A 14,261-nucleotide genomic window follows, 5' to 3' on the forward strand; every position below is an offset into this window, starting at 1 on the left:
CATCTTAATTTTCGTTTCTCTTGGCATATTGAAATAAGTTGGTGCAATAAAATCTGCACCCTGAATTTGCTTTTGTTTGTTTGCTTGCACTAGGAGGTTTGTGTGAAATGGCCCCCACATGAAACAATTTATCTCATCAAAGAGTTAAACTAAGTCCTTCAAAACACTTTTCAAATGATCTATTTCAAACTAGATGAAGAATGATCATCTTGGAAAATGTTAATGGATTGTATTTAATGAATTGTTTTAGTTCTAGTGTTCTTGGAAAATAAGTATTTGTGATGCTACACAGTCTTGAAAATCTACAAGTTACTAGCTCACAATTCTTTTTAGCCCACCTGCCTTCATAATATAACCTTGAAGAAAAATAAGCCTTATCTTTCTGGAGAGGGTGGCTGCATTACCAGTGTCATCAATAAACCAGAACTTATTCATGATGTGAATAAACCTCAAATGTTCAGGTCTCTGCATATCCCTGGCCTTGTACACCATGAGGTTTCCCAAATTCAGCTTTCACAGCTCTTCAACCTTACATGGCACACAGTATGAGTAGTAGTTTAAAAGCCTGAGGATTTGGGAGTTTTGTTCACAGTACAAACAAGTTGTGGTTGGTCCATCTGAATGTTGGCAACGTTTAACATGCTAAAGGCAGTTGAGCGAATGACATGGTATAAAACCTGGTGGTGAGGTTGATACCCAGCTTGGTAGGATGATAATTGGAGTCCCTTCTAATCTGTATCTTTCAAACTTTAAAATTTTATTTTTGCTGAAAGGAAAAAAATGTAACTAACAAATCATCAACAAAGCAAAATTTTGGGAAAGTTTTCGCCCTCCCAATTTCAGAATAAAACACATTTATATATGCACACACAAAGATTGTGCCAAAGTGTCATAATTCAAAATATAAATCAACAAAATAATTCATGGAAGTGGGATAAGTGGTATTGTGGACCTTGCTATATTCCAGTAATGGAGACCGTTCTATTAAGAAGAAGAAGAAGAAGAAGAAGAAGAAGAAGAGGAAGAAGAGGAGGAGGAGGAGGAGGAGGAGGAGGAGGAGGAGGAGGAGTTTGGATTTATATCCCCCCTTTCTCACCTGCAGGAGACTCAAAGGGGCTGACAATCTCCTTGCCCTTCCCCCCTCACAACAAACACCCTGTGAGGTAGGTGGGGCTGAGAGAGCTCCGAGAAGCTGTGACTAGCCCAAGGTCACCCAGCTGGCGTGTGTGGGCGTGTACAGGCTAATCCGAATTCCCCAGATAAGCCTCCACAGCTCAGGCGGCAGAGCTGGGAATCAAACCCGGTTCCTCCAGATTAGATACACGAGCTCTTAACCTCCTTACGCCACTGCTGCTCCTAAGGTGGCTCACAAAAAACTCCATAAAACAATATAAACAAAAGACCTGTCACCAGGGTCATAAAACAGCATTCAGCAACTTAAAATGTTATTCGTAAAACCCTCTCTGGCATAAAAACAGGTTTATAAGATAAAATCCCTCATTTAAAAGCTTCAGTTAAAAAGGAACATGTTTTGTCCTGCTGCATAAAGGTCAGTGTTCCATTACCATCTGGCTTTGGTGTTGTGATAGACTCTGTGATTGGCACCAAGACTTTGGAACTTGTTATCTTATGAAAAGCATTTGGTGCTATCCCTTTGAGACTTGGCTTTCTGAGAGTGATTCTGTTCTGCTGAGCTTTTAACTTTGGCTAGTGATTTATGGTTTTCCAGTGATCCGCCTTCTGCTAACAAAAAATCTTCTCTTGGAAAAGGCTTCTTCCATTAGATATCCTTCATCTAATAGAAGTCTTTTCCAACAGAAGATTCTTCATGTAGGCAAAAGGAATAATTAGCTCTAGAAGCTGATGTTGGTTTTGAACATGGGGACCTGCAAAGATGTCACAGGGGAGAGGGAATTCATTTACTCACTCACACATACACACAACCTGCTTCCATTACCATGATGTGTCCTTTCAATCGTCATGCTGCCACATTTTGACCCTCCCCAAGCCAATCTTTATTTTATGTTAAACATATCATTATAATGCTGATCATGATTTCACAATATTCGCCAGCAATTTGTTGTTTGACTTGCACAAGTGCAAACTTAGCTGTTCACTTCAGGAGGTCCCTTAAAACTTTTGTGGAGACTTTTCAAATATTTTTGCAAACCCTGGAGGTTCCCTGAGTTTGAAGAACCTTTCCCCTTTGTGTGGATTTTTTGATCTGCCTCTGGGGCTACTTTTGTAATTATACAAGTAGCCACATTTCAAGTGCCTCTATTTACTGTATTAGCCACTTTATTGTTTTGTGTTTAAATTTTGACTGTACTGTAAGCTGCTTTGTGGGTTATAACTGAATATACAAAATGTGAACATCATTATCTCTACATGCTTCTGCAGAATATTTCTATGCTGCCTCTTCAGAGTCTTGCACAAAGAAGCTTCCTATTAAAAGCCACAGCATAAAACACAAGCCATTAAAAATCAGAAATCATCAGACGTCAACAGCATAAAAATCTCCATAAAATAGGGCAGACCATTAAAACGTTGATAAAATAAAAACCACTGATTAAGAGTCTAGGTAAAAGGGTGTGGTTAGCATGTTGCCTGAAAGTAAGTAAATTAAGCTGTTTAGGTCCTTAAAGATAAGAACGTCAATGGAAAAAGAATTCCAAAGGCAAGGTACTACAAAAAATGTCATCTTTAGTTCCCACAGGGATTGAGAAGCAAGTCTTAACTGGTGGGCTGGATAGTGCAGAAGGAGTATCCTCCGCCCTTAAGCTGTTTAGGCCCTTAAAGGTAAAGTTCTTTAAATTGTGCCTGGAAACAAATGGGTAGCCAGTGCACATCTTTTCAACAGAAGTGCAATATGGTCCCAGTAACCAACCCTTGACAGTAGCCTGGCCAATATACTTTAGACCAAAAGTTTCCAAACAATTTTCAAAGGCCAGGATCTAGTAGCTCCCCCACCCCCAGCTATGACCATGTTCATTCAGCAGCAGGCAACCCCCTCCAGCACAGTGTGGCTCTCCTTTTTTTAAATTTTTGTCTTTAAAAGCATCAGAGAAAGAGGTAGCCAGTTATAGTTTCCTTTAACTCTGTCTTGCTTGGGTTCTTTGTAGGCTTTCAGGTATTGGTGTACAATGCAAATCTTCTGAGTGCTTAGTGGGAAAGTATTTCATTGAACTCTAAGCATGGCATATTGTTTAATTTTCAGGGCTGACTGTGCCATTGATTCGATTTTCTTGTGTGAGTTGACAGCTTGAAGGCATGAGAGTGCTCCTGTTAACATCTTGTATTTTGGTGAAATATCTTAGACTCAGTAAGATGCTCTAAGTAAGAAGCCCACAGTATGCCAGTCACTTCTATGTGATCTGTATGAAGACATGTTTTTACTAGCAGCAGTTTACAGATCAGATGACTGTACCTTCTTAGTCAAGATGCCAAGCACGTAACAGATTTTTGGAGGAGTAAATGAAGTTATGTCTATCAATTCTGTACCCTCTTAAAGTACTGCTTGATGTTGATTCCCAGTCAATTTCTTTAGGTTAAACAGAGCCTAGTGCCAATCACACAAGCAAGTAGAGACAGATCCTTAGTGCGCTATGTGAACTTGTCTGTCAGCCAAGAAGTAGCAGATACTAAAGCAAAACAAAATTACTTCATGTCTATTTCTGTATTCAAGTTTGTGTTACCCATTACTTTCCTTTTGTGGGGGGAAGCCCAGTGTGTTTCTTTAATCCTAAATGGCAATTTCTCTAATCTTTGCATGAGTGCAATTATTTAATACAGTATTTTACAAACACTAGTATACCCAATTAATCTCACAGCAAATTGCTATGATTCAAAGGTATTAATGATAGCAGTATTGTTGCCTTTAACTGGACTATTAAACCAGCAGAACTTTTAAGACATGCTGTTGGAAAAGTACTTTAAAATGTTCCTTGACAGTGCTGGCTGGGTATGCATTTGATTTAGGAGTCCACTCTAGATCTTCTAAGCCACATAATGGCAAAACTGTACAGATACTAGATTCTAATTCCTTGTTTCTCACTTACCTCAAATGCCTACCTTGTTGAACAGCTTATTTAATTTGATGTAGATTTGAAAACATAAACAGTTGAGAAACACAAATTAGAAAGCAGTTTTCAGTTCATTCAAACTTCCTGTTTTTCAGCCTTACAAATTCAGAACCAGAGCTATAGTGGCTGTTCCAGGAGTTATAATTATTTAAATTAGGATGAAGATGAAATAGTCATCTATTTGCTCATACTGTAGCTCATCAGAAATCATAGTTCTATTCAAATTGTGGACAAGAGGAAAGATGTATAATTTATTTGCTTGGATTACAAAAATATGTAGAATTGCAATCTAGTAAACAAGAATTTAAGGTCTCAGTAGTCAATTATATTAAATTATCTGTACAATTAAAAGTAATAATTTGTTGGATGAACTTACCCATCTTCTCATTAGCAGTCGTGAACAGTGCAGTCTTGTATCACCAATTTGTCCAGGTCATCCAACAAAAGGAGTTTTGAAAAATCTTTAAGTTCCAAGATGGATATTAAACCCTGAAAGAATGATTTATAGGGTTCTTATTTTTGCAAGATACGAGGAACAATGTCCTTAACTGTATTTGACCACACATGCCAAATACCAATGCCTTTGCATTTAAATAGAAGGCTTCTTTGGAAGCATGTGGTTTGATCCTAACTAGATTGTTGTAAGTGCAAGAGAGAAATTTGCCCCCCCCCCAAAAAAAAACCCACCCGCCATTAAATCTCATGCTTTTCTCACTTGGAGGAGAGTATCCTCCCCACATTGGGATTTGAAGGCAGACCAGTTCTCAGTTTATTATTGTGACTGGTTGATATCTCATTATTATAGAAATTTCAATAAAATTGTATTCCTTCATCACTGCTGTGTGCTTCTTGCTCTCCAAAGAACATCTTTGCCTCTTGGCAGTACAATCACCTGTTGAAATTAAATTACAAATTTAATATGAAGAGGTTCTTCTGCATTGGACAGCTCCATCAAAAACTGAAGCTGTTGCAATTTTGGTGAAGGCCCTACACAGGGGGAAAGTAAAGCATAGTGTAAGAGGTGGAGAGGTATAAGAATAAGAAGCCGTTATTAGTATGAAGCTTTGGGTGGGCATGGGAGGAGTAAATGTATCTGAAACATCTGTTTGAGTAATGTCAGAACTGTAAAAAAAATTATCAAGCAGGACCCAGAGGGATTACTAAAACATAACGCACAAGGAGCTGTTAGAATCTCAGCTAAACCATTCTCAAGAGAAACATCCGAAAAGCTTCAGCTTCATATACTAATGGGAATACACAGTGCAGTATGAATGCTACACTATACCTTCTCATGCCATGAGCACCTAACAGTGAGAATGAGGCAGAAATTTCCAAAGCAGAAATAGCCACGTCACTCCCCAGTTTTGACCAGGGAGGGTAGTAGACAAAGGCTTTGTGTTTAAAATATCCTTTGTTTTGTAGCTTGGTCACCATTGCTGCCAACATCAGCTGTCCCTCCCGTCTCTGGCCATAGCAGAGGAAGAACATAGCTGTTTTAGAAAGCATTGGCCCATCCTTGTGGTTAAGGGTTGGGAGGAACTTTACAAAGGTAGCTAAGCCCCTTCTCCAGTTATAGTCCAGGAGTAAGTTTTGGGAGCCCTAGCAGCCAAAAATGTGAAGTGCCATAATGAAATTTCTAGGCACATATTTAGGATGTTTTGAGCCTCAAGTGTAATGAGAAGAAGTTTTGGAAAGGCAAACAGTGGTATGGGATGGCATTAGATGGTATAGATTGGTATAGCTGCTCCAGCTAGCAAGTAGAAGCAGAAGAGATGATGACTCCATGTATTTTGGCAAGTAGTAAGCCCAAATATGGCATGCTGAGTTTGGATGGCAAGATACTCTACCACTTCTGCTGTGGTTGTGGTCTCTGGGCATCTGTCCCTTTGTTTTAAATTTCACTTTGGCCCTCTGTCTTAGATTTGACTCTCTTGATTTGGAAGTAATCATATTACAAAAATCTAGTGTTGAATGGTTTATGACTTACTTTCTAATATTCAGTGAGCCCCATGTTACAGTATAGCAGAGATTCTTGTGCTAATCAAATTGTTTCTCTTTTGCAGATATGGCAGCCATTCGGAAAAAGCTGGTTATAGTGGGTGATGGTGCCTGTGGCAAGACTTGTCTTCTCATTGTATTTAGTAAAGATCAGTTTCCTGAAGTTTATGTCCCCACAGTATTTGAAAACTATGTAGCAGATATTGAAGTTGATGGGAAGCAGGTGAGTGTACTTGCACTACAATATTTACTTTTTCGTATAGTACATGAAAGTTAGTATACGAAAATAAAGGGTTGCCTATTTTTAATCTCCGAAGTTTGATTGTATTTTTCACCCTAGAAACTTTAATTTTCCAGGTGTGCAGTTCTAAATGTACAAAGGACTTGTTTGCCTTGAAAATAGTAGAACTATAATGAGGAATGTTCCAGACTGGGTGATTGCATGTGATTGCTAATCCAAAGAGCCACAAGGGATGTTCTGCTTATGGAATAGGAGTTTCCTGCTTCCCTTGATCTGTTGCAGCCTACATCCTCTCTTTGCCTTCTAAAAAAGCAGCTTCTGAAGGGTCAGGTGGAGGAGGGCCTGTTCTCATGTAAAATGTAGTACTTGCTGCTTGTGAAAATGGAATTTTGATTCCAGCTGTGTGTAAATGGCACTCCCACTAAATTGAAGCTCTGGAAAACTGAATGTGTTAGCAAGGTTTGCCCTTATCATTTGAATGAAACCAAAGAAAATTAAAGAGAACAAGGTACTTAGGTCTGTTGTAAGGGTCTTAATCAGAATTTGCTAAAATCTTTGGTAGTAAGGCTTTCTGACAGCTCAGTTTGAGTTAGCTTCACAGTGTGCGAAGTGCTTGTAAACTGTAATTGTGATTAGAACAACTTCCTCAAAATCTGTTGCCAGGTTCAGGGATGTAGAAATTGTGAGTGTTAATTCATAACTGAAGTTATGCCATCTATTTCTGAAGCAGCTTCAGACCACATTTGCCTGTCAGATTTTTGCATGGACGCTGCTTGTGAACCAAGTTCTGCCTTCTCTTACACAAAGGCTATAACAGTAATAAAGCAGAGTTTATTTTGTTTTTGATTGGCAGATACAATGTATTTCAGAATCATATAAAATGACTAGAGTTGCTGTTCAGCCTGGGGTTAATAGTAGATGACCTCTATCCAGGCAGCACTCAGCATCTTCAATTGATCTTCTAGATACAATTTCCATAGATGTACCATAAACAACCTAGCTTAAAAAATTAGTAGCAAAGAGCAGTTGCTTCATCAAAGCAACTTGGGAAACTTTTAGAAGCTATATCTTGTATCTATGTAGTTTGGTGAATTTTGAATATGAGGTATGTATCTTAGAGCTACACGTGACCATTTTTCCCCACTGTAAACTGGTATGCGGAACTGATGTACAAATGGAAAAATTAATAATCTAGAAACATCCCTAGGCTCTCCCTCTTGCCCAAGACAATCTATTTGAGTGTTCCTCTCCCTAAGTGTGCCCAGTATCTCAGAATTTGGTGTAGGGGCAATTCAGCAAAATCTATACTAATCTTCATGTCAAGAGTTGTTTATATGTAGATAAAGATACGAATACAAAATAAGAATTTTGGAATAGTTTTTTAATGTATTTGCTGATTTTCTCAAACATAAAGGACCAGATTCTTCTCCACTCAGTATTTTTATGCTTCTCAAGACAAACATCAATTTGATGGTATACCATTATGAACCACTGAGGTGTGTTAATTTTGTGCTTGGTAGTAAACAGCCCTTAATTTCGTCTTTGTCTGTCTTCTTTACAAATATATTTCAAATTAAGACCCTGAACTTTTGGCCTTTCTGCTTTCAGAAAAATGATCACATCCATATGGATTATTTAAAATGTTAATTCTACTAACCGCATGACCTATATCAGGATGCCAGTGGCCCTGAATATGATAAAAGTTTTAAAGGAATTCTTTAAATTGAATTTTTGGACAGGAAATGAGAAGTTTTGAAAAGCAGATTTAAGGATAGCTTGTAGTTTCTTTGGTTCTGTGTTTGAGTTTCTGATGCCATGTATACCTTATTATTTACTGTTCTCCAGAATGACACACAAAGTTTTATAAAACAGTTAAACATAGTCACACTAAACTAAAAAGGCATATTTTAGTTGCAGTGACCCAAACCATTCCTTTTCTCTGCATTGCTGCTGCAGGATTGAGAAAAGGAGGGTGGGCACACCACTAAAAAGTCTCCACTTCAGACTTTTAAATGCTGCAGCAAGCATGGGGTTGGAGAGGGAGAATAACATTGCATACCATTGCTGAGTAACTCTGCTGTCATTGTCAGTATTCACTGGGATGCAGCTTCTCAACTGAGTTGAAATTTATAAAACAGTTTATCTTGCTTTTGGTGGAGTAGATGCAGGTGACTGTCTCAAACCTCCATAACATTAATCAAATTTAGTGTTAAAACGATCACACAACAATTTATAGCTCTTTTTAAAAATCTGCTTAATGCTTTTGAAGCAGTGCAGTTATAAGTTTAAACTTGTTCTTTTTAATCACTGAAGTGCTAAAGAAATAGGCTTTAAGTTTCATTCAGAGGATCAATAAAAACAAGTTCTTCAAACTCCTGAAGGAGGATAGTCTAAGGCCTTTCTTTCTTTGCTGAAAAGGCCCTGCTCCATCCTACAGCTGTTCTTGCCATTGTGAAAGGCATACAAAACAGGACTCTTTCTAAAATAATTCATAAGCAAAGGAGATTTATGGGGAGAACACACTTCAGATCAAGATCTTTCAGAGTATCTTGACCAAATTTGTTGGGTGTACTCAACGCAACTTTATGCCAATGCCTTGTTGCCCTTGCCCTTCTCGCAGGTGGAGTTGGCCTTATGGGATACTGCAGGACAAGAAGACTATGATCGACTTAGGCCTCTTTCATACCCAGACACTGATGTTATACTTATGTGTTTTTCAATTGATAGCCCTGATAGTTTAGGTAAGTAGATCTAACTCAAATCTATACCGTGTTCTTCTGCATTGTCCATAAAACCTTACAGGAAGCCACAACTTCACAGGATGTGCTTTTTCAATGTGCTTTTTCAATTTTTATTGTACTTCAGAAAACATTCACTGGAAATACCAGCTCCCTGTTGGTATAGAACTCTAAATCCTTTTTTTTTTAAATAGGAAATTTTCTTTTTAAAGTGTGTTTCACGTGGCCAACCCTACTGAGAATACATACAGCCCTACTAAACATTCAGATGGCACATCTGTACCAATGCGTTCTGTCATGGAGCCAGCCTATTTTAGAAGATGATGGAAATAATAAGGTCTAAACTGTGGGAGAGAATTCTGCATTTTTAGACCTTGAACTAGGAATAATTGTGCATTTGAAAGCACAGAATATGAAATGACACTTTATTCTGGTCTTAATGGTGCCATTATATGGTAATGAGGAATGTGGGGAAAGGGAGAAGTAGTTCCTCTACTCAAAACCAGAGAACTTTGGTGTTATCTGTGTTGGAACACCAGCATGTTTCTAGTTTATTTTTCTAGAATAGGTTATTTTAAAGAAAACATGCTATATGGATATTTGAAAAGTCTTGGTTGAAAGTTAGACCTTGATTTGACTTTGTTGTACTTCAGAGAACATTCCAGAGAAGTGGACTCCAGAGGTAAAACATTTTTGCCCCAACGTACCCATCATCCTGGTAGGCAATAAGAAGGATTTGAGAAATGATGAACATACAAGACGGGAACTGGCCAAAATGAAGCAGGCAAGTCTTAAACATATTACTTTGTCACTATGGAATAATCTTCATGCTTTTAGTAAGAAAATACTAATACAGGATTTGTATAAGAACCATAAAAGATTAAAATTACATAATACTTTAGCATCTGCCTTATTAAGTGTGTGGATTTTTGCACACACTTCAGTATCGGCAGTGGTTCCTTCTATTTCGGTTGTGATCTTTTGGGGTCCAGCATTCCTGCGAGATTTCAAAATGTCTTCTTTGTGCATGTAGCATAATGAAACATCATGATTACTTGTACAGAAACTTGCTAAGAGGTTCATTGTTTTAAGATTCTTCAGAATTCCAATCAGAAGAGTGTCTTTGGAATTAAAACCTGAAGTTCTGTTAGTTTGGAATCATGCTGGAATCTTAACATTTGTTAGCTATATTTTAACTGTGAGCTTTATGGGTGGAATAACTTCAAATAGGATAAAGAGATTTCAAGCTCAGGATTAAGTCAGAAAGACTAGAAGGCTAGTAATGTTTCCCAGGAGTGCTTGTGATTCACAGTGAGCTTATATTAGTTTTTTACTGCTTAGCTTCACTATTCTAATACACCAGAGAAAGAAAGAAATGTATTTTCAATGAAATTGATTGCTTTGCTTTAGAAATTCTAAGCATGTCAACAATTATAGCATTTTGCAATATTTTAAAATGATTGAAGTACTTTGAACATAATTTCCTTTTTCTGAATATTTCTGGATTTTAAAAGAGCAGCTTGTCTCGCTTTAGTAGACAGTGTTTCAAAATGTCCAAAAACAGTGTATAAATATGTGATATTTAAAGGTTTTGAAGTCTACATTCAAGATCACATCTTGTCTGCTGAAATGATTGCTTATAAATCTAATCTGTACCAATACCTTCTGTCATGGAGCCAGCCTATTTTATTTTATCCTGTACTTTATACCCTTCTCTGGCTGTTCTTGCAAGCTTTTAAAATTAAAAATAAACTGTATTTTGCCCTATAACTACATATCAAAGGGCTTTCAAACAATCCTTCAATGCTGTGTTTTCAGATACATTTATTTAACCTAACGAATGAAACAGTGGCTCTTAAAAGCCTATGCAGTGAAACGCTTGTAATCTATGTTGAAACATCTAGATGAATTTTCTCTATAATACAGGGCCTTGAAGAAAGAATCTCTCTTGTAGCTGTGTCTTGTCAGAAAATAGGTAGAGAATGCAGGAGAGCTTTGGGCTGACAGTCCTAATTAGAAACAGGAAATAGATTTAGCAGCTTTCTGTTACGCTTTTTGGCAACTCAAACCCATAACACTGATAAGGCAGCAATGCAGATGTGTTTCAGGGCTGGCTATTTATCTCTTCTGTATCTCATGCCCTTCCTTTCTTTTCTTCCCTTGCCACCACATCCTATCTGTCATAACGTATTCCTTAGCTTGGAAAACATGATGCTGTTTGGTCCCTGATGGCCCCTCCTCACAGTCTTAGAACTCTCAGGATTTTTTTGGCCTTTGGTGGGAGAAGGCTGATTTCCTCACCTTCTTTCAAATAATGGAGAACTGAGTAAGCATTGTACTGGGGTATTGCAACTGTCACTCTGTCTCCTGGCTTAAAAGTACGTTAATCTGTTAACCACAGTGGTACAGTTGCTGCTCAAGAAGGGGCTATTCTTGTAAATTAGTATTGTGATATATAGTTTTTATGATCAACCCCGCATCATTCTAGGAAAAGGATTACTTGATGAATAGTGTTCTAAGATGGAATTATAGCATAATATGGTGCTGAAGCTTTGGAACTGAAATAGTCATAAGAAATAATAAACCACGCCTGTTCCATTTGGTCTCCATTCAAGTTTCTCTGACTGCCTTCACATATTGTTGTTACCAAGGCAAGCATGATATTTCCAAAATGGCAATAAGATTTCCTAGCTACTCCGATTATACCTGGAAAAAATAGATCATAGCTTTTCAGTCCTCAAGTGGGCAGATGTTGTTAACTATACATTGAAACCTGTAGGCTTTGTTTATTATGAGGAAGCTTGGTAGGCAATAGGTTTATTGTCTAACACCTTACAGTATGGAGAAATTACTCTTTTCCATTATGTGACTTGGGGTTTAAATTGTGACTTCCATGTTTAGACTTCAGAATCCATTAAAATAATCAACAGCATAATACTCAGCTCAAAACGTCTATAACAACTGCACAGCAGTGTCAACAGTAAACTCCGTAAGTGTGGCAGTAACCAGCTCACCCTGTTTTTCTTGTGTCTTGCATTATTCATTCATAATTAAGAATTTTATTGTATTGTCGAAGGCTTTCACAACCGGAATCACTTGGGTGCTGTGCAGTTTCCGGGCTGTATGGCCATGTTCTAGCAGCATTCTCTCCTGACGTTTCGCCTGCATCTGTGGCTGGCATCTTCAGAGGATCATCTGAAGATGCCAGCCACAGATGCAGGCGAAACGTCAGGAGAGAATGCTGCTAGAACATGGCCATACAGCCCGGAAACCACACAGCACCCAAAAGAATTTTGTTATTTTCTGTTTAATGTGAGTGGGAAATATTGTTGGTTTAAGATTCAAACTCTTGGTGGGCATTGTTGTTCATACAGTCCTATCAAGCCTACTGGTAATATTCTATTAAGTGTTCCCCTTCAACTATAGGAGGACTCCCGTGGCTAGAAATCCATTGCTAAAAACTTGTTCCATTCATATTTGTAGCAGAATAAGCTGTTTGTATCTGAATAGAGACAATGCAAAAAGAAATTAACCTGATTTCCTGTTCAGCCCTGATAATGAGCTATTCTTGTGTTTGTACAGGAACCAGTCAAACCAGAAGAGGGCAGGGATATGGCAAACCGCATTGGTGCTTTTGGATACATGGAGTGCAGTGCAAAGACCAAAGACGGTGTGAGGGAAGTTTTTGAAATGGCCACTAGAGCTGCTTTACAAGCCCGGCGTGGCAAGAAAAAATCTGGGTGCCTTCTCTTGTAAAGCACAGCCAGTGGAAGATGGCTGAAGCAGCGCCCTGCACTCAATACATTTTTGAAGTGCTGTTTATTAATCTTAGTGTATGATTACCAGCCTTTTTTCATTTATCTATAATTTACTTAAGAGATTTAAAATTGAGTCTTGCTACCAGTATTTAGAAGCCAACCATGATTTTTTTATAATGGTCTGCATCAAATACATCTGTGCACACAAGGGTTAACTTCAACATTCCTTTAACAAATCTTTCTCTGCACTTGCAAGATATGCCAGGCGCTAATTGAAGAAAATTCTCTAATTTCTTGCTTTTTTTAGAAATGGGGATAAAAGCTGGTAACACTGAGAATTGGGCTGTAACTACTTCATAACTAACATGTTCTAGCCTATCCAGATGCAACAGACATGGCTGCAGATGAGGCCCTGAGTAACTTCAGTGTTTTCACATAGAGGAAAGCTTGACCTTCTTTCTGCCCCCTCTCCAAGGCTCTGAAGTATAAATTGGTAGTTGAAAAATGTGATCACTCTGAAATGACCAAAGTCCCATCCAGCTATGGAAAGTGACAGTTCTGTGGTTTCATGTTAGTTACCTTATAGTTACTGTGTAATTAGTGCCACTTAAATGTATGTTACCAAAAATAAATCTATATACCCCAGCCTAGATGTAGGTATTCTTTGTATAATTGGATTTCCCTAATACCGTTTACTTGTAACTTCTGGCGTATAGGTGTTCTAGGTTTTTAAGAGTGTATTTACAAATGGAAATCAAGATGGAGAGTGATGCCCCCTCTCCTCCCATTTGTAATTGTCCAGTTCATTTGTATTACTTAACCGTGCCCAGAAAGCTCATCTTATACCTCTTCCAGGAGCAAGGGAAAAGCAGCTGTTACCTTGACTGTAAGGGAATGTTTTGGAAGCTTTAAGTTAACCCCTGTTGGATCCAGCTCCAGTCTGAAAATGCAACCTCTTCTTACCATCTGCTGGCCAAATTCCCATCCTGCTTAGAGACTTCTTTGCTGTCTTTCTGCAGCAAACTAAACTCTCTTCTGTATTTCCTGTTTCCAATAACTAATAGAATAAAGGCAGTTTTCTAAGTTCCCTGTATTCTGGTGTTTGTGTTCCTTACTGTGCAGGATTCTGAGACTATAAACCTGCCCTGAGGCGTGAATACAATATAAAAACAATACACTTCACTTAACTATGTCTGTCCACAGCAGAGTGCTGTCCAACAGCAATGACTAAAGAGTGAAAAAGCCCAGCTATTAAATACAGAAAGAGAAGTTGCTCACTATGTCTAGTGGCTCGCCTTTCAGTTATGAGAAAAAATTCAATGCTGGTAGCATAACAGCTGCCTTCCTTAGCAGGATTTCTAAACAAGCCTAAAAGAGCCATGTTCATAGTACCAAGCTGACGCTTGCCTATACTACAAAGAATAATCATAACACAGTTTCAGGA

At 38.1% G+C, this 14,261-nt stretch overlaps 1 protein-coding gene across 1 annotated transcript in view; it reads left to right on the forward strand.

The window, feature by feature from the left end:
• RHOA (ras homolog family member A) overlaps window positions 1-13,462 on the forward strand; it is a 31,967-nt gene extending 18,505 nt beyond the window's left edge. The window contains exons 2-5 of the mRNA XM_048489820.1: window positions 6,146-6,303; window positions 8,942-9,062; window positions 9,713-9,843; window positions 12,642-13,462. Coding sequence (XP_048345777.1) covers window positions 6,148-6,303; window positions 8,942-9,062; window positions 9,713-9,843; window positions 12,642-12,815 — 582 coding nt within the window. The 5' untranslated portion in view covers window positions 6,146-6,147 and the 3' untranslated portion in view covers window positions 12,816-13,462. The remainder of the gene's footprint in view (window positions 1-6,145; window positions 6,304-8,941; window positions 9,063-9,712; window positions 9,844-12,641) is intronic.
• Window positions 13,463-14,261: the final 799 nt, after the last annotated feature.

Source organism: Sphaerodactylus townsendi, linkage group LG03 (assembly GCF_021028975.2).
Source record: "Sphaerodactylus townsendi isolate TG3544 linkage group LG03, MPM_Stown_v2.3, whole genome shotgun sequence".
In the NCBI taxonomy this organism is placed as follows: Eukaryota; Metazoa; Chordata; class Lepidosauria; order Squamata; family Sphaerodactylidae; genus Sphaerodactylus; species Sphaerodactylus townsendi.